At 39.7% G+C, this 25,244-nt stretch overlaps 1 protein-coding gene across 4 annotated transcripts in view; it reads left to right on the top strand.

Annotated features, from left to right (window-relative positions):
• RERE (arginine-glutamic acid dipeptide repeats) overlaps positions 1 to 25,244 on the top strand; it is a 425,837-nt gene that overhangs the window by 188,458 nt on the left and 212,135 nt on the right. For 3 of the 4 annotated variants that reach the window (XM_004768623.3, XM_004768622.3, XM_013064587.2), the window contains exons 3-4: positions 5,162 to 5,232; positions 15,088 to 15,213. In XM_004768623.3, the coding sequence (XP_004768680.1) occupies positions 5,162 to 5,232; positions 15,088 to 15,213 (197 nt within the window). The remainder of the gene's footprint in view (positions 1 to 5,161; positions 5,233 to 15,087; positions 15,214 to 25,244) is intronic. The other variant, XM_013064588.2, reaches the window with a different exon arrangement.

The raw sequence follows: 25,244 nt of genomic DNA, 5'->3' as shown, positions 1-25,244 counted from the left end.
TCTTGTTACAGAGGTGAGGAATGGTGATGGATTTGGTGGTGCTCAGTGGGGAGGCTGCTGGCCAGGGGAGAGGCTGCTCCGCTGGAGGCCATGCGGTGTGGGTTGGGATTTCAGCGTTGTTTCTTACATGTGTGCGTAGCTCCGTACCTTTTTGCATGTTGGACATTTGGAAACACCCATATTAACTAGTGAGATACTTGTGGACTTTTGACCCTGTAATATTAGACCAGTCGGCTGATACCTCACTGGAAGGTTCGGTGTCCAGGGTGGAGGAATCCTGTGTAAGGGAAATGGAGCACGGAAGGACGGAGCAGTCCTGAGAGTCAGCCTTTCTGTCCACCACTGTGCCACACTGCGTGTCTCCGGGAAGTGTGTTTGTGAGAAAGCCTGTCTGTGCGTGCTGCTCCTCTTCTTTTCTTCTCTCTTTTTTAAAACAAGTAGAAGGTTTTCTCTTGGAAATTATATTACGGTGGCACTGTCATGCCTTGCAAAGGGATGAGAGGGTATTTCAAAGATTAAGGGGGCAGATACGCATTAACAGGAGGGAGATTCTTTAAAGGACAGAGCTCAGCACAGGCTGAGCCTTGCCTGCACATTGTGACCGCAGCTTTAATGCTGGGCTCACAGCGCTGCTTGCTCAATTAGTTGGTGAGGTAGGTGTCCACTGTGCTCTGGGAGGAGGCTGTCAGGAAGGATGCTGACAGTTCTTTGTGTTTCAGGATGACAAACTGCCTGATGCTTCAGGCTGTGGTTTGTACCCTTGAGAGGACCATGCTCTTGCTCTATTTACATAAACCTGCTGATTTGCTGAGGATTGAAAAGCAGAGAGGGCTTTCTTTGCCTTAAGAATCTGCCTTCATGTTTTGGCTGACTTCGTTCCCCAGCTTAGCAAATGTTCTCTTGTTTGCGGATGGCACAAAAGATCCTTGGACGCAAAGCTATGTTGAGGTTGTGAGAAACAGCCAGAAACACCCCTGTTCAATATCACTGCACGGAGCATGGGTACAGGATTTGAGGTTGCTTAATCGTGTGATCCGTTCCTTGGCAGAGGCTCGATGTTAGAGAACAGGTCTCAACCTAGACCCGTGGTTTTATTTCCAGACACCCCTAGTAAGAAAAAAAGGAGTTATCATGTATTGTTTGAAATAATTGATATCGATGGTAATAGCCTCACTCATTTCTCTGGTGTATTTCAGGCTTGCTGATTTTAAGATTAAAAAAATACGTGTATTTGCCCTGCAGCAGCCATTTGCTCAATCTGGTAAATACGCATTTTTGTATGGTTGATTTTGAAAATGTGCATCATGCTCTTAATGGATTACTTCAGCTTTGCTCAGTTTTTTCAGAACTGCTGGCTTTGTTTAACAAAAGGGGGGGCTTGCTTGCTTTGCTTTTCCTTCCTTTCTAAGAAAAAAGGTGTCTGTAGTACTTGTGTCAGCTATGGGAGATTTTCAGGTTGAAGATCATTGATCCAACTGACTGAAACCAATTTTCTAACCAGCCTCAGATGATCTATGCACTTATAAATTGCATGAAAATGGGGCGCCTGGGTGGCTCAGTCGGTTAAATCCTCTGCCTTCGGCTCGGGTCATGATCCCAGAGTCCTGGGATCGAGCCCCGCATCAGGCTCTCTGCTCAGCCAGGAGCCTGCTTCCTCCTCTCTCTCTGCCTGCGTCTCTGCCTACTTGTGATCTCTCTCTGCCAAATAAATAAATAAAATCTTTAAAAAAAAAAAAATAAATTGCATGAAAATTCTTGGCAAATCATTTTGGCTTTAAAAGATTGCTGGGCATATATTCCAACTGAAATTTTAACATTGCTCTTGACTTACGTTCTCCTCTTGCCCTTGCCAAATTATATCACTTTAGTTTTGTGCTCACCATAAACACCTATATGAAATTATTTTCTTAAATAGCTGCTTCTTTAATGAGACAAGAGGGAAATATTTCTTGTGAGTATTTGGCCTTATTTAACCTTGTTTTGAAAATCACTAAGAGTAATAATAAGTAGATTTTTTTCCCCATGAGACTTTAATTCCAGATTGTCGCTTAGGATGTACAGTTGGATCACTCTAATTTTTATGGGAGGGTAATAAAAATTTGACTCTACAATAATTTTTCATGCTTTTAGTTTTAAAATGAATTTAAAAAGTCAGGTCAAAACAATGTATTTTTCCCCATTTCTTTGGCAAGTTATACATTGTGAAAAACTTTAATTTATATTTCCCCTGATCTTAGTGATTCTGTGATTAAGGACTACTTACATAAAATAAACTTAAATTTTGTCATTTAATTATGAAGTGAGCTTATCTTTTTCATGTATGAGTTTCCAGATACTGATAGAGATCACTTGATACAGTGACCTGTTTTACAGATTATTATTCGTCTCTTACATATGAATTAGGATCAATAGTAGCTTTTTTTTGTAGTAGCTTTTTTTGTCAGTAGCTGACATAGTAGCTTTTTAAACAAAAAGAGGTGACTTTTTATCTGTTAACAAGGCATTAATAAGTAAATGTAGTAATTCCATCTGTCAAGTTCAGGGTTCTTTTTCACACCACCTTATTCCTCATGGCAGCGTTTCTCCGGCCAGCAGGTGAGAGTCTGCCTCCAACACTGCCAAGAAGCTTTTAGGCACAAGGATACCAGGGGTCATCCTCCATGTCCCAGTATAGTTCTTTCCTCCCTCTCTGAGAGTGTTACATCCAGGTATATTTATAGATCATTATTTTCCTGATGTAACTTTGCAGTGAGAATCCTTTTCTGGAAAGTTTTTTTGTATTCAAGTGACTAGATATTTTAATCCTCAGAGTTAGAAGGTTTATAGTTCTAATGATTCTATGGATTATGAAAAGTATACTTAAAGCTTTTTTAAGGAAGATGTTGCCATTTCTTTTCAGAGAACCCATTAGAATTTACTGGCCCTGGAGCTAACTCATGGTAAAGTAGGTGCTGGTGGGATGGAAGGAATTAAGAGGGTTTGGCCTGGATAGGGTGGTGGAATTTTGGATGCTGTAGCTCAGTGGAGGTTGAGATGGGGTGCAGGACCAGACCTTTGTGTGCTGCACGTTTTGGTCCCATGGACTTTAAGGAAGTGGAAGTCATCAGTCGGGAAGTGACCCATTTGTGTTGAAGTCAGTGAGTGTATAGCCCGCTATGACAGTGTTATGAGATTTAGAAGAAAAAGCTCTCTGTAGGAGGTGATAGGAAGAAGAAGGCCTCTAGACTGTGATTTGTGTTCAGGTTGAGTGAGGCAGGTAAAAAATTGATATCCAGAGATATGAAATACTGGTATTCTGTACATTAGGGATTGGGACACAGAAATTAAGAATCTTGGGTTGTTCCAAAATTGTGCAGATTGGAACTGCAGTTTTTTATGTAGGGAATGTTTTTAGTTGAATACCAAATTAGGGATAAGAAGACAGATATCAGGGGCGCCTGGGTGGCTCAGTGGGTTAAGCTGCTGCCTTCGGCTCAGGTCATGATCTCGGGGTCCTGGGATCGAGTCCCGCATCGGGCTCTCTGCTGAGCAGAGAGCCCGCTTCCTCCTCTCTCTCTCGGCCCGCCTCTCTGCCTACTTGTGATCTCTGTCTGTCAAATAAATAAAATCTTCAAAAAAAAAAAAAAAAAAGACAGATATCTGATATCTACCCAAGTAGGAAGAGCTCTCTTGTTCCTTGAGATGATTGGCATGTTAAATGGATATTGCTTGAATGTTAAGCGGAGTTATTTAGCGTCCTGGACCCTGGAACAAAATAGAAAGTTCAGTCAGCATTTTATTCCTGAGCTACTGTTGTGCATGGATTCAGGGATCGAATCTTTGTTGTTGCGTCTCCATCTGAGTAGAGAAATCAGTCGGGACATTCTGAATGCCTAGATGATTGGCATTCACATTTCTTCTTTTTCTGACTTTGGGCTACAGAAATCCTGATGTCTTTCAGAAAGTTTCTTGGAAGGAAGTGTCCTTGGTGAGGGCTTTCTTCATGATCCACCTCTTAGTGGCTCAGCTAGTGCTTGTGGTGGTACTGGACTGTCCATGGGATGGATGGCTCCAAATTTCTGCTCCTTTTCTTTTTCTTGGCTCTGTGTGTTTAACATAAGGCAGTAGAGGAATCTGCTCGTATTCTTATGCATCTGAGTTATTCTGAGATTCACTTATCATGAAGGGTCACGAGGAGGGATAAAACAAATGGTATTTTGAATGTGGGTATTATGTTTATTATCCTTAGAAAATTTGATTGACTACAGATGCCTTTAGTTCTCAGTAAATAATACTTAGAGGATCCTATCTTAAGCTTTATGATGATCTTGGGTTGCCTTGTGGAGAGTGTTAAAGTCCCTTTAAAGCCACTGCTTCTCTTAAAATCATTGCTTCTTTTAAAAAAAAAAAGGTATCTCAACCTGCCATTTTAAAGAGCAGCCCTTTAAGACTCCAGCTGTGGAGAATGTTAGACATAATTACCCAACCATTGCTATGTCAAATGTAATTTAAGAAAGCGCTCTTTATCCCTTGAGGAAAGTGTGGTTTGGTTTACTGCATCCCTTCTCTGATAGGGTGCCTTGGTTTTCTTTATAATTAGAACACATAACAAAGTGTTTAAGTTGAAATTTAATAGTAAATTATCCACAACTGGTTAGATTTCTTTCTTTTTCTTGGTTTAGGTGCACAGGTCATTGTAACAGTATGTTCAAGCCAGTCGTGTTTATATCTTTCATGTATTTCCTCACAAATTGTTTACTGAAAACAAAGAAGCACTTGGCAAACCATGTCTCTTTGTGAAGACATGGTACTATCTTTCTGAATAAGACATTCAAGATTTTGTCTTGTGTAGCTGTGATCAAGTAATTCGCTTGGTTGGATTTTCTTCCTCATAAAATGGTTAATCCTGTTTCTTTCTCCCCCTTCTTCAGGCACCTTGGAAACAATAATTGAGGCTTTATCAGGTTCTTTAAATTATCAGAAAAGTGGTCGATAAGAACCCCAAGGGCTGTTTTCCTCTTAGCTTAAACTTACTTGTAATTTATGATTCATCTTTGAAAAAAATTTTCTATAAAAGATATGTACTTTGCCATGTGTGTGTTTATGCAGTGGCTTTATGGGCCCTGTCTTTGTTCCCTTAATGGTAAATATCATTGTTTTAAAATTTCTTTTTCTTTTAAAGACTGTGTGTATATCGAGAGTCGGAGGCCAAACACGCCGTATTTCATCTGTAGCATTCAAGACTTCAAACTGGTAAGCATTTTTAAATGTGCTGTTGATTCTCCTCTGTGCCTTCTTTTTTTCCAGTTGCATTGGCTGTCTCTCTCAGTTGCTTCTTGCTGGTTGTGGACTTGATAACCAGGCCACTTCCGAGTGCTCACTGCCTGGCAGCTGCACCACATGTGTAAGGCTGTTTCATCCTTCTGGTTTTGTAACACTTCCAAAGCTTGTACTGTGATCAATGTTCCCAAAGTTTTCATTCTCTAGCAGTTGTTTTGACAATAATTTCAGAGATTTTCTTGAGTTTCTGAAGTAGTTTGTTTCTTCTCAGCCATCGTGAAGAGCCTGAAGTAAAGTAGATTTGGGAATTGGTGGTGAGTTGGAAAAAAAGAATATTAACGCGCCAGAGACTAGTTTTTGGTGGCAACTATCATTTCCTTAGAGATTTTAGTGAGTTTGGAGTGTATCTTGGGGTCACCTGGTGATGGAGTTTGGGGAAAGGAACTCTGGCTTGGGAATAGCATGGCTACTGTACTTTCTTATTACAAACCTGCCCCAAGTTTAGAGGTGTTGATACTGCCCCTGAGGCAATCTCTGGGTTTTAGACTGGTGATTCCCACACTTGGGACTTTGGATCCCTGGATATCTATAGAGATTTTACAAAGGTCTGCAAATAAACATTCTCAGTTTAAAATATGCCTCTCCTGTGTTTGTACAACTACTTTTCAAATATATTAATATGCTGGTGTGCTTTAAAAAATTCACTTAATATTTAATGACAGTATACAGTTAAGAATCAGCTTATTACATATTTTCCTCAAATAACTGCTGTGTGAAATACTATCAGAGTACTGCCATTTGGGGGATCTTTTGAAACATTAAAAAGGGATCTTTGTACTTGAAGGTTGTGAACTACTCTCTCCCTTCTTAGGTGTAGAGAAATCCCAATTCTTTAGCTCCGTAGAGGTATGTATAAGTCTCTGTGAATGTTTTTTTCCAAAACCCTTTGTAACTTGACAAAATCTGTATTCTCACATTCTGTATGTGATACTTCAGTCTAAAGAAAGGTAATGTAGTAGGGAGAGATCTTTAATTCTGCATCTCCTTTGTTTCTTTTTATCATTTTTAATGACCCCAAATACCCAATTAGTATATTCCGACTTAGCTAGTTCAAAAAAATTGCATGCCACTTATTTTTTCTTACTAAAGTTTTGTTGCATTAAGTAACACATGCTTACTGTTTGAAAAGAGAGTCAAAAGTACCATTTACTTCTAAGATTTATTTATTCTTGGTAGGCTGCTTTTAAGTTCCCTGCTTGTTTTACAAGGAGGTCTTGCAGTGTAATTTTGTATATCAAATGCTTTCTGTTCCCATTTTATGTCAACATGAAGTTTTGCCATTTTTAGAGGTCTTTGCTATTTATTAAATATTTTTTTCCAAAGATGTTTTTTTGCAGATGCTGCACTGACATCTCAAAATCTGGGCAGTGGTTTTGCTTCCTGATGAATTTTCTTTTGCTTGCAGAACTGCTACTTCTCTGTCCCTGCTTATCCTTTTTGTGTGTGTGGTTTTTTTTTTTTTTAAACCAAACATAATACCAGTGCACCATGGAAAAGATATAGTTGTGAAATAAAATTGCAAAGATTTTTTTTTTAAACCTATTAGATTCAGACCCCTTTTTGTACAATTTTAGCACATTAGCAGGTACCTTCATGTTTGAACAGCTTCTCTTATGAAATGCTGATTACAATGTGATAGTTGCTGTTTGGGGCAGAGGTTCCTGCTGAGTTACAGTAATTGCTCAGTGTATTAACAGCAATAAAAGCTGAAGCTTCTGTTGTCAGTATTGGTCTGGTACAACACATTAAAGCTGTCTGCAAATACAGTGTGGGGAGTGGGCATGGTATGTAAGTTGCACACTGCTGTGTCTCTTGTTTTTGTTGAGTTCTGTATTCAGCACATGCTTGTAGTTATTGTGTAAGAATATTTACTGAAGAAAGAATGCAGTTATTGTCTGGATACTCACTTTCTTCTTTTCTTGATTGCATTTTTACTTAAGAAAAGATAGCTTAGTAGATGAGAACAATCCTAGCTTTTTTCCCTTCAGCATACCCAGGCTATAAGGGGAAAAGATGAACAGAAGGAAATATACTTAGTTTCTCTGCAAGAATTTAAAAAAGAAGAAATTGGAGTTGGTTTTGCCCACAGCAGATACCATGCATGGCAAGTGGAGCAGTAGAAAACAAAAACCCAATAGCTTTGAAATGTTGTTGACTAATTATATATCTTTTTAAGCTTTTTTGGTTTGGGGTTGTAACGGAGAGCTGTGTTCCTTTGTTTACACCATGAATTAGAATGACCCCTTACCTTGGTGAGTTTTTGAACATATGGTATATTTGGAACTGTAAAAACTGGGCAAATGCCCTTATGGTGCATATTAAGTAAGATTACAGTGTTAGACACGATGGAAGTTAAGGAATTGAGAAGCGGGCATTAAGGAAACATCTATGACCAGTAACCCAAACTAGCATAATGCCAATTTGTTGAACTGAGAACCCTGGGTAACATTTCAGGAACTAGTTCCATGAGAGATAAGAAGGGTCTTCGGATTTTATGTGGGAACCTGGGTTGTCTTCTGGGCTCTGCTACTATGTACATTCCATAGAGTCAGAGTCCGTGATTTGGAATATAGTTGTCTGTGTGTGCAGGATTATACTAAACCTGGCAAACTGTTACACAGTGTCCCCTTTTGCTTTCAAAGTTATCCTTGTTGTGGATGATAGTTTATTGGGTCATCTTGCCTGTGGGAATGGGATCCAGGGCTTCTGCTTTGTTAACATTTAACCATCGAAATATGTAAGGTCACAGTCACCGTACATGGGTAGATGTGTTTAGAGCCCGCACTTTCACAGGCATAGGCAGAAGCTGTGGTGGAGCAAAGTGACTGAGCTCCTGGCAGAGCAGAGGCTGCTTTTGAAAGTAGCATTTTCACAGGAAGCAAATTATATGTTCTGTTAGGAAGCTTTCATCCTTTTAGGGAGTGTTAATTTCATCAGGCTTTTTACAGACTAGGAGACCAAACTGGATTTGTTTGACTACGATGACAGAAGTATCTATGGCACAGGTAGTCAAAGCAGGGGTTCAAGAGACAGGAGAGGTGAGGTGGGATTATGGATAGTGTATGCTTAGGAGTAGGAATAAGGAGGGATCGTCAATTAAATAAGGCAGCTTTGTACCTTAGGCTTCTGAACTAAATAATAAGGCAGCCGGCAAAATCTTTATCTTTTTGAAAGAGTAGTAATATGGAATGGCCATCTCTGATCTTTGTGGCTTTTCTTGAAAAGAGAACTGAGAGAATGAAGCAGTTAGCTGAGGGGGAAAGCCGGAAGGATGAATGAAGGGTCGCCTCAGCCTCAGTGCAGAGAGCGTTGGCAAGTGTAAACAGGTCACAGGCAAGCTGGCGTTACAGGGCAGGAAGCCAGGAAGAGCAGAGGATCAGAGCATCTGTGCAGAGAGCAGTAGAAGGCCAGCAGGAACGAGGGCATGCCTTCTCCCTGAGCTCTCGGGAGCCTGCTGTGTTAATGCTTCTTCCCTTGGGATTCTTGGATTATCCTTGTTTCTGCTCAGGAAAGGCCTCTCTTCTTGGGCCAGCTTGAGTGGATCTCCATTAATTAACTGAAAGGGGCTCATATAATGTCTTCAACCGTTTTCTCTGCTGCTCTCCCTTAGCTTTCCCAGATCAGTGTGTGGTGTGACTTAATTTACTTTCGGAGTCCTCTTTCTGAGTGAGTCGGAATCACTGTATCACCAAGGAGCAATATATTCCTGAGTGCAGTGAGGAATGTTTTTGGTGGTAATCATTGTCTTTTTCTGTTTTTTTTTTTTAAATATTTTATTTATTTATTTGACACAGAGAGAGGCAGGCAAAGCGAGAGGGGGAGGCAGGCTCCCAACTGAGCAGAGAGCCGGATGCAGGCCTCGATCCCAGGATCCTGAGACCATGACCTGAGCTGAATCAGGCAGAGGCTTAACCCACTGAGCCACCCAGGCACCCCTAATCAGCGTATTCTGTAAGCATTTAACAAAAGCCTACTCTGTGTGCTTTGTTGGGTACAGCACCTTGGAAGAACCTGAAGTCTGCAGGGTAAAGTTCCTTCCCTCAGTGACCTTAGTTTCTAATGGGACAGACATCTGTGGCATTACTGGATGTCTGTCCATTCTCTTTGGAGAACACTCTGAGTAGGATCAATGTGAAGGAAGCCATTCACCTTTTGTCCCAAAAGAAAGATTTCTTTCTTGCTTTTACTGTAAAATATCAGTAAACTTCCATTTTTATAGAAATCTAGGCCTTCAGCATATAATGGAGTGAATTTGCTCTCTGGACATAATCGTAAACTCTGAAAATGCTTTTTGCAAGATTGTTTAGTGATTTTCATGCAGTAAAACACCGAGGAGTACCTTGTTTGGCTCTGGTAGTAGTACTTCATATCTAATTCTTCAGTCACAGATAAGTAATTGACGCCCTTCCTTTTAATATTCTACATGGGCATTCTTTGTGGATTCCCAATCATTCATACAATAGAAAAAAAATAAGATTTTGGTTTCCTAGAGTTATATAGTTATTGATTCTTTAACTGTTGCATGAAATGAATTTGTAGGTTGGGTATGTAATTATTACAAATATTATTTTGAGCAAATACCATTCATCTTGGCTCCAGTTTGGTTTATTAAAAGTGGAAAAGTTGTGGTTAAAATTAAACCTGATCTTAGAGATTCCCTGAAGTTGGGGATATATCATTACGGATATTATGGTATTTTAGTTGACTGTTCAGGGCTCAGTGAGTTGTTAGGACTCTGCATGGATGACTGTGCTTTTGTATCATTTATGTCCCTGACAGTATACATTGTTAAGTGTTGGTTGTGAATGTGGGGTAGCTGAGACTGCATAGTACCACTAGTTACCTTGACAGAGGCACATCTCTAGTACTGCTGTGAACATGGGGGCCATGTTATTCAAGATTGAACACCATCTCCCTCTTGGTTTCATTGCCAAATGTGAGCAGCCAAGGGAGGAACATTTTGGAATTTTGGATTCCCGGTCTTCATCTATAACCCTACCCCAAAAGTTGATTGCCACAGTACAACAGAGAGAGGCTGCAGAGAAATTAGCTCCCTTGCAGCTTCCGTGCGCCGCTGATGTTGTCCCCTCTCCCCCAAATCAAGTTTCTCTGAAAGTAGATTAAAAGCAAGAAGGTGCTTTTCCATCTTTAAAGTGAAAACTTACTGAGGATAAGTAATTTTATCTTCTCATTTTTGGTTAGAGACCTTTACATAGATAACACTAGGGGATATGGGATAGTTTGTTAATATGCACTGTGTACACACTTCTGTGTGTACACACGAGTTAATTATCATTCCGGTATCACATGCTGCAATTATTTAATCCTGCCTTGGCTGCTGTGACCATTCAGCACAGAATATATGTTGTATAGACATTCAGGAAGTGGGCATTCATTTTAGGTAAATCTTGTATTAACTTTCCTGGGGATGGGACAGGAGGTCTACATTAGCGTGAGTATGGCTCTTTCAGAATTTGAGATGTTACTCGGGGACTGAGAGGAGAGATGGTAGGGTATAGAGTGCATGTGTTGGGAGCTTGACTTTGACATCAGTTGCTCTGTTCTTGAGTTGCTCTCCTAACATTTTATTTACAGATGAGGCTAGGATATAAGTAAACCTACCTTGCAGGTAGGCGGTTTTTAGATGAAAAGATCAAGCCTACAAAGTGGGTGATAGTGCCTGGGCCATGGAATGACATGGTAGGAAGGTTGATGTTTCATTGGTGCTCTAGATCTAAGTTTTTGTAGGGGCAGACACTATACCTGTGTTACTCATTGATTTATACTGTGTGCTCAGCTCATTGCCTGGCCCATATAACATCCACAATAAATGTTTATTACATTTAAGTGGAAAAAATTCACTGCATGAAGTTTTAGAAGAACTTTAGTAGTAATTTGATACGATGCATTAAGTACAAATTTACCTTCTGTTTATTAAGCAAACCAAAAAGACCTGTTTCTTTTCTTTTCTTTTTTTTTTAATTTATTTATTTGACAGAAATCACAAGGGGGCAGAGAGGCAGGCAGAGAGAGAGGAGGAAGCAGGCTCCCTGATGAGCAGAGAGCCCAATGCGGGGCTTGATCCCAGGACCCTGGGATCATGACCTGAGCCGAAGGCAGAGGCTTTAACCCACTGAGCCACCCAGGGGCCCCAAGACCTGTTTCTTTACCTTTAGTTTACAATACGTAGTATTTTGGTAGCCTGCAGTGGGTAGTATTTTATTGATTTATTTTTAAAAAGATTTTATTTACTTATTTGACAGACCAAGATCACAAGTAGGCAGAGAGGTAGGCAGAGAGGGAGGACAAAGCAGGCTCCCTGCTGAGCACAGAGCCCGATTCGGGGCTTGATTCCAAGACCCTGCGATCATAACCTGAGCTGAAGGCAGAGGCTTTAACTCACTGAGCCACCCAGGTGCCCTGTATTTTGTATTTTTAAATAATTTATTCTTAAAATATGTTAAAACTCAATTTCTTATTTTCTTAAGGAAATTTACATGAGTAATGCCAAAGTCATAATATTTTTTAGGCATCATAATCTATTTTGAATTTTTGATATTACTGACTTTTAGCAAAGACAAATGAGGGCTTAGTCTATAGATAAACATTCCTGAGAAGGCCAGTGGATAGGAAAAATGCCTTATGGTGTGATGGTTCATTTTTGTATAAAAAGTGGCTATTTTTCTCTTCCTGATAGTCTCTCAAGTTAGGCCTGCAGAACTGAACCTTTTTCTCCATACTTCCCTTTTCTCCTTCTAGTTCATTTCCTAGGAAAAGGTCAGTACCACCCACACACAGCTTTTGTGACTTGGAGGGTAGTGTTGGATAATGAAGTGAGACCCATGAAATTATCAACTGTTTTTAGTTTGTAGAGTGAAGAATTAAATATTACTTAGAGACATAGTGGAAGGTACAGTTGAAATAATTCTTTCAGAGGAGTTGTTCCTGTCCACTAGTTTAGCTGTTCTCACGTGTTAGGAGTGAGTACGTCAGTGTGGCCCCACTCTTCTTACATGGTGATTTCTAAGTCAAGAAAAGGTACACATTCTTGATTTGGTGCTTCTGAAGGCCACACCTTTTTTCTCCTTTTGTTTAAAGTAAAGGCCATGGTTGCTTAGTTGCTATCTATAAGCATTATAATAAACTATAAAGGGGTATTGGACTTACTCCCCGCTGTTTGTTTGGAGTAAGCCAGGAATAATAAATATATGTGGTGAGACCAAATGTCCTTTTCACATGTAAATATGAGGCTTAAAATTTTATTTAATCCTTTAAGAAGCAAGAGGGGGGATGAAATCCTTAGCCCCAAGTTTAATGGACAAAATGTTGTTAGATATTTCTCCTGGCAATTATGGGGTAATCTTGTTGAAAGTTACTTTGAATCACCATCACCTTTTTGCAGGATATGAATGTCAGCTTATGAATGGAGGGGATAGTATTCACATAAGTGAAAATCACAGTGAGGCTTTGGGAATAAATAATCTCATAGCACTTTATTGGCCCCATTTTCTCAGCTTCTCGGCAGGCTGTTTTCACTCATGACCGACAGTCATTATAGGATACATGGGATTTAAAGTTTTAATGGTTCACAATTATTGTAAAGTTGGGTAATTCATTTTCTCCTGGTTTATTTGGATTTTAGAACTAAGAAAAGAGTTTTAATTTTACTATTCTATAAAATATGTATCTAAAAATGTTTAATGTTCTATGTGAAATGTTTTCAATGTGGAAAACTTTAGGCAGTCTCATCTTTTCTTAAAAAGGAGCCTAAGAAAGTTCGAGATAATTTGATATTGCAGAGAGCTGCTGTGCAAGAGTATTGGTCAAGTCTTACTATTCAAACGTGATTCCTTAGAACTGGACAAGTAAAACCCATTAGAAGAACGGAAGAAAATCAGGGAAACAGATACTGTCTATGTTTTCTGATTCGTAAATAAGAACAGTGATATGCTTTAAAATGTATTTTTTAATATTTAAAATGTTTTAATAATTATTTGAACTTTCACATATTTAAAATAATGCCAAGGTGCTTTGAAATGCCTTACTAGGTGTCGACTTGGTTTAAAACTCTGAATTTGAATGAATAAGGATTTGCATGATCTGATTAATGAATTCTAGTGCCAACGATTAACGAGCAATTCGTTTTTATTGGATGATTATGGTACAAAGTACTGAGTATATTGTACATTCTGATACACAGCGGAACTTTTGATCTGTCTGCAGAGCGGGTATGGGGAGGAGGGGGGATGTGGTAGGGAAGGTCATGTCGCCAACGATGTTGGCTTCATCCCGTGAGGCCGTGGGAGCCGGAGCCTGACTCGCGGGAGTGTCCTGTGCGGTGCCCGGTGTACTCTGGAGCGCGAGCTGGGCCAAAAGGAAAGCAAACCGTCATGACGAACACGTTCCCGGTATTGGCTTATTTTCCCGGGATTCATGTTCTTGTTTGTTTTCAAGGAGACAGAGGAAAACAGGTCATTAATGGAGGATATGAAAATCTTGGATCACAGGAGGTTATTAGTGATTCTAAAGAATTGAATGTAATAAGGCTCCCTAAAAATGGTTTAATATCAAAAAGTTTATCTGTCAGTTTTAAACACCTTTAAGAGCAGAGATTCTTTTTTTTTTTTTTTTTTTTTAAATAGTTTTTTTTAAAGATTTTATTTTATTTATTTGACAGACAGAGATCACAAGTAGGCAGAGAGGCAGGCAGAGAGAGAGAGAGAAGCAGGCTCCCTGCTGAGCAGAGAGCCCAACGTGGGGCTCGATCCCAGGATCCTGGGATCATGACCCGAGCCGAAGGCAGAGGCTTTAACCCACTGAGCCACCCAGGCGCCCCAAGAGCAGAGATTCTTATATAAGTATCTGATTTTATGGAGTGTTTTTAGTTCATTTAAAACCACACAAAATTGGATTGATTAGTTTTTGGGAAGTGTTATGTACTCTCTAGAATATTTGAAAGGGAACACGCTCCAACTGTTATTTGAGGTGTCTTTTTTTGATGCTCACAAGGACGGTGCTGACTTTCAGGAGTTGCTCTATAATTGGCTGCTGCTTTTAAATGTCTTTAAAGTTTAAAAGAAAAATAAAATAGACGTGTGATACATACCAGACTGGTTTTGCCCCTAAAAGAAATAATGCCTGTCTTGAGCTTTACGTTTTGTTCAGGTGGGCGTTTGTGAGAAAATTAAAGCTCATTTGAATTGTGTCTTTTTTCCTTCTAGTATTAAGCCTTTGTCTTTTACTTTTAGCTTTATAAAATTAAACCAGGACTTTGAGAATCATAAGGTCTTTCTTTGACCCGCTAATGTCTTGAATATTTCCTTATTAAGTATCTGTCTTATGCCCCTAGCATCTCACATTGGAAACTCTTCTGAAAGCTCAGTTTGTCCACTTGTGGTTCATTTTATAGTTGTGTTTATCTGACACCGTTGCTTTTTTGTTTTTAATCTAAGCAAAGCATGCCATTGTCACTGTGCTTTGGCACTGTGTCGCATCTTAACTTGGTTATTTTGGGGGCACACACCATACTGCTTTTCACCAGGACCCAGATTCCATTGTGGAGCCAGAAGGGTCATAGGTTTGTTCTTACTGAAACAAGGAAACAGCTCTGATTGACGCACAAAGGCTAACTTCAGCAGTAGAATAAATTCTCTGAGAGGCCATCTGCTAAAAGGTGGTGCGGATTCCTGCTTGTGTGCTGCGTGCCCCTAGTAACCAGGGCCGGAGGGGACGTTGGGCATGCTAACTGAAAGCTCTTTTCTTTTTTAGGTCCACAACTCCCAGGCCTGCTGCAGATCTCCAACTCCTGCTTTGTGTGACCCCCCAGCATGCTCTCTGCCGGTGGCATCACAGCCACCACAACATCTATCTGAAGCCGGGAGAGGGCCTGTAGGGGTAAGGAGAATCCCGTTTTTAAAAGCTATCAATATTTTATATCCCATAGGGTATAAAATAGGAATATTACCTCCCTCCCCAGAGCCCCTTTAAAAATGTGCTGTATTGTATGTGTTTTTAAAGGAGTAACAAGTACATGCACAGAGGAAGCAAAATACGGGACTTGCCTTACCCCTCTAGGACAGTTCCAGAAGTCAGCGGGGTTTGGTGGTGTGGGGTATTTGGGTGCCAGCAGAGAGCATGCTGGGCCGCTGCAAGGAGCAGGAGCTGGCAATCAGCAGCGAGTATGGATGTTGGCAACTGCAAGGGGAAAAAAGGGGGTAAGTTTGAGTCCAAATGTGGAATGCGCACTTCCCCAGCATCTTTGGGACTCAGGGCCCACGAATCCAAACTATTTTGGATGCTGTCCTCTCAGGTGATATTTTATAGAATATTGCTGAGGAGTAGTGAGGCTTTTCTGCAATGCCAGATACAGAATTAAACACTTCCAGAGTCTTGAGTTAGGGCATAGATCTGGTGCTCTCAGCTGTGCCCTGGTAACGTCTCTGGTACCTGGTGGTAATGACGTGTGTGAGACGCCGCAGGAGAGTGTCTGTGGTGTTCTGTCCCCAGAACACAGGGCCTGGCGTTAGTGATCGGTGGGTTATTTGTGTGGGTTGTATCTCACCTTTTATGAAAGTTTTATATACACCTGTTTTACTTTTTTTCCCTCTTTGTAAGGATTTAGTGATAACATTTCCTGAAAGACAGGTGTTTATTATTCTGATTAACTGCTGTTAACCGGGAAAGAAGGGTGAGGACCTGTCTTTCTCTTTTTTTTTTTTTTTTTTAAAGATTTTATTTATTTATTTGCCAGACAGAGACCACAAGTAAGCAGAGAGGCAGGCAGAGAGAGAGGAGGAAGCAGGCTCCCTGCTGAGCAGAGAGCCCGATGTGGGACTGGATCCCAGGACCCTGAGATCATGACCTGAGCCAAGGCAGAGGCTTTAACCCACTGAGCCACCCAGGCGCCCCTGTCTTTCTCTTTTGTATGTAACCTGACTATGGGGTTCAAATCCAACTCATTTACAAAATAACACCAGGGAGTAGGAGAAGGGAGTGCTGCAAATGGGCTCTTGCACTTGGGAAAGTTATGGGAAGGTAGGCAGGTTTTGAGGAGCTAGGTTTGTAACATGTGGACAGGCAGACTGGAGGAGCCTTCCAGGTGTACGAGTCAGCTTGTCGCTATAAGCCACGTAGGCAGTGGGCCCGGTGAAGCTGGGAATTGAGAGAAGATGACCACAGGACGTCTGTGAAGAGCACAGGTTAGTGAGTTGTGGGAACAGAGGTGGGATGTAATGTGGGGCCAGATCATAGAGCATTGTAAAGGTGAGAACAGGGAAGATTTTATGTGATAGGCAGAAGAGAAGCCTTTGTAGGCTTTTTTATTCCAGGCAAGCTGATTTGCAAATGCCTGCTTACGAAGATGGATTGGGTAGTACAGTGGAGCCGGGGCAGACTGTGGGAGCTCCAGTTAGGTGGTGAGGGCTATCACCCATGTGTAAAGTGAAGAGGACCAGGGCAATGGAGATGTTGGATATTAGTAATCGTAAACAAAGCTAGGATAATCATCACAACAATAATTTCATGTTCAAATAGATTCTGGTGTAATTTATCAAGAATTAGACCAGAAAAAATGTTCACACTGAGGAATCCTTGGAATTCTTGATATAATAACCATTCACAATGGATGATAAGACCCAATGTAGTGGATAAAAGTCTATTTTTAATCTTCGGAGAGATGCACTGACATCATAAAGGACAAATTAGCAGAGTCCCAACTTGACCACCTACTTAAAAAACTTAAGCCTTTACCAATTGTTTTCCGTATGTTTCTAAGAAATGATTTTATCTTTCAGGCTGGTATTTTCTCACTTTATTCTCCATTTAGTGTGGGTGTCATTGTTAGACTGTCATTTACCACAGTATTCACTAATCAGGATTTGTTGAATGGACTTAAAATTCTGCTCATAATAACAATGATTTTTAGTAAACTTTTTGTATTAGCGTTAGTGATGACCAGTATTTGTTTGTTTATGTATTTATTTATAGCAGTAAAAAGTATTGTGTTCAGTGGGGTAAGTAAATTCATGATTGGTGGCATATTTAGGTACCATCATATGTAGGTTTAAGAAGATTCTATAATAAGATAATAAATCTTTGAGTCAAGATGATGCTGCATAAACCAAACTGTATTGATTGTTCTTTAACAACGCTTCTTGCTGCCAAAGTCATTTGAGCTGGATCTGAATCAGATCCAGTTGGCAAAGCTACCCCCCATGTGTGGAGCTCTCATAAATTCTGCAGGCACACAGATCTAATACAGTGCAATGAGAGAGCTGCTGGCAGAAAAAAATTGATTACAGGGTTGCAGACAATATCATTAACAGTTCTTGCCATTATACACCAGATGTCTTCCCTAATAGACTATTTTTGTTAATTTAGTTTTTATAGGGTAGTGCTAACTGCGTCATAATTTAACTTTCTATGTATATTCAGGTATATGTGATCTGTGTTTCTACACTGATGATGATCTCAACTCAGATTTAATCTTATAAATTTTAACTTACCTGTTCATATTTTTAAAAAGGCAACCTTTTTACTTACGGAGAATCTATTAGCTTTTTTGTTTGTTTGTTTTTTAAAGCAAAAAGTGCTGTATTTGCTGGCAATTCAGGGGTAGTGAGGGAGGTGGAAAGACAGAGAAAACATTTCCCAGAGCCTCCCTAGACTGGGCAAAGATGATCCCCTCCAGGCACCCCCCCCCCCCAAGTATTGGATGGTTTCAGAGGCAAGGACAGATTCTATCCAAAGTAGAAAAGTACAGCTATTTAAAGGAGACTTAAGATGCTTACTTATTTCCTGTGTCATGGATGCGGCTCTGCAGGCAGGAATTCTTGTTGGCAGCATCTGACTGCTTCCTCACTAGGAGATGAAGGATTTGACTAATTTGTTTAGTATTTTTTAAAAAGATTTTTATTTATTTATTTGACAGAGAGATCACAAGTAGGTAGAGAGGCAGGCAGAGAGAGAGAGAGGAGGAAGCAGGCTCCCCGTTGAACAGAGAGCCCAGTGTGGGGCTCCATCCCAGGACCCTAAGATCATGACCTGAGCCAAAGGCAGAGGCTTAACTCACTGAGCCACCCAGGCACCCCAATTTGTTTAGTATTTTTATTGTGTAGTTGTATGTTTTTTGCGTGTTTAAGATCGCTGTTAAATGACTAATACAAATAAATAAAACAGGACTGTAATAGTGGAACAAACTTTTATTTCTGTCTTTTTTTTTTTTAAACTACTGGTTTTGTTTTTGGTGCATTCTTTAGAGTTCCTTTATAACAGGGGACATATTAATTATGTTTTTGACACTTAGTTTTCTCACCTATAAAATGGGCACAGCACTACTGTCTACCCCAAGGGTTGTTGCAAAGTGTAATGAAATAATTCATTGAATTGCTTAGCATGGTATTAGGCATATAATAAGCATTCAGTAAGTGTAATCTGTTGTCTTATAGTTTTTCATTGTACCAGCTCATGTTTTAAATAATTTATTAGTATTCTAGACAATCTTGTTCTAAGGTCCATAGGGCCGAAGGACTCTGAGTTTATCAGGGTCTGTGAACTTCTTAAAATTCTTGCAGGGTTTTATATGTATGTGAATTTTTCTGGAGAAAGTATTTGTTTCAACCATGGGTGCTAATCAGTAGATTCCTATAAATGTTGAAAAAAAATTCTAAATTAAGATTAGAAACTGTGGCTCTATAAAGTCTGCAGTGTGTCATTTAAAACCTCAAATCAGCTAGCTGTTTGTTAAGGAAGTAAACTAACATTGACCATTTACTTTATGTCTAGGCATTGTGCTACTCTTTTCACATAGTTTAATTTGTGATATTTATTTCATTTTGCAGATGAGAAAATTTGAGGTTTATAATTATATAAGATCTTGCCTTGAGTGAATGTCAGGACTGAGTTTAACTCGGGACCTCACCTTGGCCCTTGTGTGGTCTCTGCTGCTCTCACAGCTGACTTTTGTATTTCCCCTTGAGTGAATGTCAGGACTGAGGTTTAACTCGGGACCTCACCTTGGCCCTTGTGTGGTCTCTGCTGCTCTCACAGCTGACTTCTGTACTTCCTGGATGGTCCCTGCAGCGAGGCCACCTTTGTCTTCACTTTACTTGAAGACCTCCTGAGCTGCATGCTGCGCACTTGCTTGGTAGAGCAGACGGCTTCTGCCACTGAGAGTGTCCCAGGGTGGCCCTCGCCTTGACTGGACACTGGTGGGAAAAGCACGGTGTGAGAACCCTTAGTAGCAGTTCATTTTGTTTTTGCGTTAGCTTTTGTGGTGATTATCTTTTTAGTGTCCCTTTGTTTAAAAATGCATGATTAACCAACAGCTGCTCTTTGGGTTTCCTTTTTATTTATCTTAACGACATCTACATACATTTGAAAAATAATTCCTGTAGTCTGTTGTGTTTGTTCATCTGTGTGTGTGTTTTAGGTAAAACTTCATACATGTAAGAAATTGGGCTTTGCATTTCCCTTGGAGTAAATCCGCTCCACGGAAGTGCCCAAGCCTGCTCCACTAACACAGAGCAGGGAGCGAGGGCCCTGTGGCTTTCCCCAGATCCCTGCTTAGGCCGAATCTTGGTCTCCTGTGTCTCTGGTCAGTGAGTGCTCTTTCCACTGCTCCTTGCTACCTACCTCAACTCTGAAAGGATGTCTTGTAGCGGGCCTATGCCATACATCATTTACTTCTTTAAAATCTAAGAATGCTTTGCTTAATATCTACTTTAAACTTTTGTGACTGTAATTCATACCAGTGTTAAGATAGTATTTCTTACTGTGGAAGGCAGTAGTACCTCTTACTGTGGAAGGCGCTTATCATTTTCAAGAATCATTTCTAACACTGGTATTTTTCATACTTGGGGCTTCAGTACCATCTAATAATTAAAAGGAAACATTTATTATAAAATGCCATTTTAGGGACACCTGGGTGGCTCAGTGGGTTGGGGCCTCTGCCTTTGGCTCAGGTCATGGTCCCAGGATCCTGGGATCGAAGCCCCACATCAGCCTCTCTGCTCTGCAGGGAGCCTGCTTTCTCCTCTCTCTGCCTACTTGTGATCTCTGTCTGTCAAATAAATAAATAAAATCTATAAAAAAAAATAAAGTTAAAATGCCATTTTAAATGCTGATTATGTTTCTTTTGTAGTTCTGTGTAGAGAACTCTAATCTGGTTGCTTGTGTTGATATGCAGGGGTTTCTGAGGATATCCTGCTTTTTCAGTATTTCTTTGGCTCCCCCAGTTGACATTAAGAATGCCAAAAAAGGGCACCTGCATGGCTCAGTGCATTGATTGTCTGCATTTGGCTCAGGTCGTGATCCCAGGGTCCTGGGATTGAGTCCCACCTTGGGTTCCTTGCTCAGCGGGGAGCCTGTTTCTCCCTCTCTCTCTGTCCCCCAGCTTGTGCTCTCTCTCTCAAATAAATAAATAAAATCTTTAAAAAAAAGAATACCAAAAATAACCACTGTCTTTTATATTTGATTGTAGTGAAAGGTGTTAAAACAATGGAGTTTTTAGAAAAATTGCTAATACAAATGCTGGGATTAATCCAACTACCCTAAATGAAAGGTGATTAATAGCTGTTGAATTTTAATGTAACAGGTTTAAAAAAAAAAAATCTTAAAATACCCAGCCAACCAGTATTAGTAATAGAGAGCATTATGACCTGCTTCCAGAGAAATTCCTTCACTTGGATTGGTTGTTTTCATATCCTGTTCTCCCATAAAGGCTAACTTCAGCTAATTTGTGATTAAGGGCTTTCATGTTCATCTGCTCTTTTTTTTTTTTTAAACAAAAGGGGCATCAAGCCACATTTAGAGAACATAGATTTGAATAACCTTATTGTTTTATAAAACTGCGTACTATTTAAGCAGTCTTTTTGTAATCATAGGTCTATATGAGGGATAGGGATTCCTTGTAGGTTTCACTGAGCTACTTTTCTTTCAGTGATGCTACTACATCACCCTTTATTACTTACAGATACTGTTGATCTTTTAGCCTTGCCTTCCTGGAGCTGTTTTATATTGTTAGAAAAATATCTAAGCAAATACGTGGAGTTCTCAGGTTTTATAAGTTTTCCAGAATTAATTTGACTAATATAAATTGCCAAAGAAATATCAGCACATGGAAATAGAACTTGCAGTTTTGTTTAGCTTAACTTTTTTTTAGTGTTAGCGTTATCCCTCATTTTAGGATATCAGATAGTACTTTGGTGACAGCGGCTCTGGTAAATATCAAGGCCTTCAGTAGAGTACCGGATTTTTCTTAGGGACTGGAGTGAAGTTTTAGTGGTAAACTAAGGTTAATCAGTCTCTTTCAGGGTTTGTAGAAATTATTATACTAAGTTATTTTGACTCCTGCCTCGAAGTGAGCATTTTCTGGTTTTGTCTTTGATTTCATGTTATGTCATTAGACTGAATATCAGGTACTTGTTCGTTGGTTCTTTTTTTTTTTTTTTAAATGGGCTTTTTAGTCTTTTTTTTTTTCCCCTTCTTTTTTTAAGGTTTTATGTATTTTAGTGGGAGAGAGAGCAAGAGAGTACAAGCGGTGGAGAGGGAGAAGCAGGGAACCTGAAGCGGGGCTCAATTCCAGGACCCTGGGGTCATGACCTGAGCCGAAGGCAGACGCATAACCCACTGAGCCACCCAGGTGCCCAGTAGGCTTTAGTCTTTAGAATGGTTTTAGGTTCCCCACAAAATTGAGCAGAAGGTGGAGTGATTTCCCATATCTCCTACATCTCCATGTGTTTTCATGGCTCAAAATTTATTTCTTTTTCATGCTGAATAGTATTTCATTATTTGAATATACAACAGTTTATCCATTAGCCTACTGAAAGAGACCTTCATTCTTCTGAGTTTTAGCAATTATGAATAAAGCTGCTCTAACATCCATGTGCAGGTTTTTGTGTGTATATAAGTTTTTAATTCTTTTGGCTATATATCAAGGAGTGTGAGTACTGGATTGTATGGTAAGAGTATGTTTAGTTTTTGAAGGAGCAATCAGACTGTTTGCCAGAGTAGCAGTATCATGTTGCGTTCCCAGCAGTGGTCGAGAGTTCCTTTTGCTCCACATCCTTGCCAACATTTGGTGGTGGTAGTGTTCTGGATTGTGGCCGTTCTGATAGGTCTGTAGTGGTATCTAATTGCGGTTTTGACTTGCATTTCTCTATAGCATTGATGTGAAGTTTTCCTCCCCACACCCCAATTCTATCTGTATATCTTCTTTGTTGAGGTGTCTTTTAAGGTTTCTGGTTCTGTCATTAATCAGGTTATTTTCTTATTGTTGAGTGTTAAAGGTTCTTTGCAAATTTTGGGCAGCAGTCTTTTGTCAGATGTGTCTTTTGTAGGTCTTTTCTTGGCAGTGTCTTTTGCAGAACAGTTTTCAATTTTGATGAAATCTAGTTTATCAATTCTTTCTGTCGTGGATTATGTGATTTGTGTTGAATTTAGAAAGTCTTGCCAAACTCAGGGTCATCTAGTTTTTTTCTTACATTATCTTCTAGAGGTTTTATAGTATTGCATTTTTACATTTCAGGTCTGTGATCCATTTCAGGTCAATTTTTGTGAAGGATGTAAAGACTGTGTCTGGATTTCTTTCTTGTTTTTGCATGTAGGTGTCCAAACACCAGTCATTGAAAAACTATCTTTACTCCATAGTATCGCCTTTGCTCCTCTGTCAGAGGTCAGTTGATTGTATTTATCTGGGTCTATTTTTGGGCTCTCTGTTTTTGTTCTGAATCTGAGAGTAAAGTGTAGACGTCTTGACTCGTTACTTCTAAATAGTTAAGTGTGTGTTTTGTAAGAAGATGTTTGTTTATATAGCCACCACAGAGTTACCTAAAGCAGGAAATGTCACAGTGTAACAATACGAATCTAATCTGTAGACATCCACTGTTTGCCATGTGTCCCAGTAGTGCCTTCCATGGCACTTTGATTTGGGGCCAAGTAACTAGACCAGCATCATGCTGATACCTAGTTACTGTGTCTCTTAACTCTCCTTTAATCTGGAACAGTGTCTTAAGCCTTTTCGTTTTTTCATGGGATTGACATGTTTTTAAAGAGTACAGTCCAGGTTTTTTTGTTGTTTGCTGTTTCTTGCATATTAGATTTAGGTTATGCATCGTAGGCCAGACTATGTCTGTCAGTGGTTTTGTGTCCTGAGGTCTCCATGTTAGAGATAATATGATATCATTTTGTCACATTATTAGTGATGTTAACTTTGATTATTTGGATAAGTAACTAACTTTTCCTTCGTAATTAGTAAGTAATTTGTAGAGAGAAACTTTGAGGCCATATAAGTATCCTATGCTTCATCAAAATTTGACCCACTAATATTAGCCCTCCGTGATCATTTTTTTTTAATATTTTATTTATTTATTTGACAGAGAGAGAGAGATCACAAGTAGGCAGAGGTAGGCAGAGAGAGAGGTGGAAGCAGGCTCCCCGCTGAGCAGAGAGTCCGATGTGGGGCTCGATCCCAGGACTCTGGGATCATGACCTGAGCCGAAGGCAGAGGCTTTAACCCACTGAGCCACTCAGGCACCCCCTCCGTGATCATTTTTGCTGAGTCACTGTGGTGATTGTGGAATGGCACTGATTTTTTGTTTGTTTTGTTTTGTTTTGAACTCAGGCTAAATTGCTCTGCCTTTGAAAAAAAGATCAGCATTCAGCTACCATTTATTCAAGTGTGGTATTTTTGTGTACAGTGAAAGGAAGAAATGGAGAGAGAGGGGTGAGGTGATGGAAAAGCTTGTTTGAGGCTTTAGGGTATTTCATTTTTAGCAACAGAGGCTATATACATTTTCAGTGGTTTTTTTTTTTTTTTTTTAAGTAGAAAGAGGGAAAAACCTGTGATGGTGGGTCCCCCCCCCCCCCCCCTTTACACTCTAGTGGTGAGAAAAGCTGCCTGGAAGTAATAGATCATGGACGTGGTTAAAAAAATACACATTTTTACTGTTGAAACTGTGGTCTTGATTTGGTTCGTGTTGGCAGCATTTACTAGTGATCAAGTTACTTAATCTCTCTGCCCTTCAGTTTCCTCACTATAAAACCAGATTATTATATTAGTAGCTCTGGAGCAAGGCCCAGGAATCCATAGCTTTTCCAAGCACTCCCCAGGAGATGCTGATGGGCAGCCAGCTTTAGGAAATGCGAGTCTACCTTCTGCCTCAGTGACTGTTGTAAATGCAGATTTGATCATGTCCTTTGCAGGAGATAGATCAGTCCCAGAACATCTTATGTTTCTCAAACCTGAGCATCTTACGCATTTGAAAAATTGTTTTTGTGCTTCTCCCTTATCACTTAATGTCTTGCCTTCTCCAGCATACAAATTAGGTATAATCTGCATATTTATATCCCTACTACAGCTTTAAGAGACAGTTTATAAATTAATTCAAACAAAACGAAAGAAAAAAAAATGAAATTCTAACTACCAACATTAGTTTAATAGAATGGGTGATTTGTGTTTTGCTGAAATGGAAGAGCCACTTGCTACTGATTGCCTATGGGCCCAGATTAGTAGGGGCTGGGGTATGGTGTATAGCATGTTTAGATACAATAGCAGGTTCCTCAGGATGACTCAGCTCTTCCTTTTCTTTCATTTTTGTTGTAATAATTGAGAAGCCTCCTTAAGTGTTAAGTGTAGCTTGCCATGATGTGACTTTGCCCTTATGTGGCCTTAATATGTGGCAGGTTCAGTTTATCTGATTTACTTACTTTGTGATACCCATGGTAATACTACTTAGTTATTTGATTGTATATAAACTTAATCAGAACTAAATCATGTATTTCTAAACTCTGTTAATTAAAATTATAAAATAGACAGCCAAGAAAATGAATACATTAAAAAAAAGTTAGGATATACATTGAAATGAAAAGAAAAATGAGTCCTCTCCTTCTCCCGCTTTGCCATCTCTTGCTGCTCTCCAAGAGAGACA

Source organism: Mustela putorius, unplaced genomic scaffold (assembly GCF_011764305.1).
Source record: "Mustela putorius furo isolate JIRA1106 unplaced genomic scaffold, ASM1176430v1.1 tig00003853_pilon_pilon_pilon, whole genome shotgun sequence".
Taxonomy (NCBI): domain Eukaryota; kingdom Metazoa; phylum Chordata; class Mammalia; order Carnivora; family Mustelidae; genus Mustela; species Mustela putorius.
This window is presented reverse-complemented; position numbering and strand designations above follow the sequence as displayed.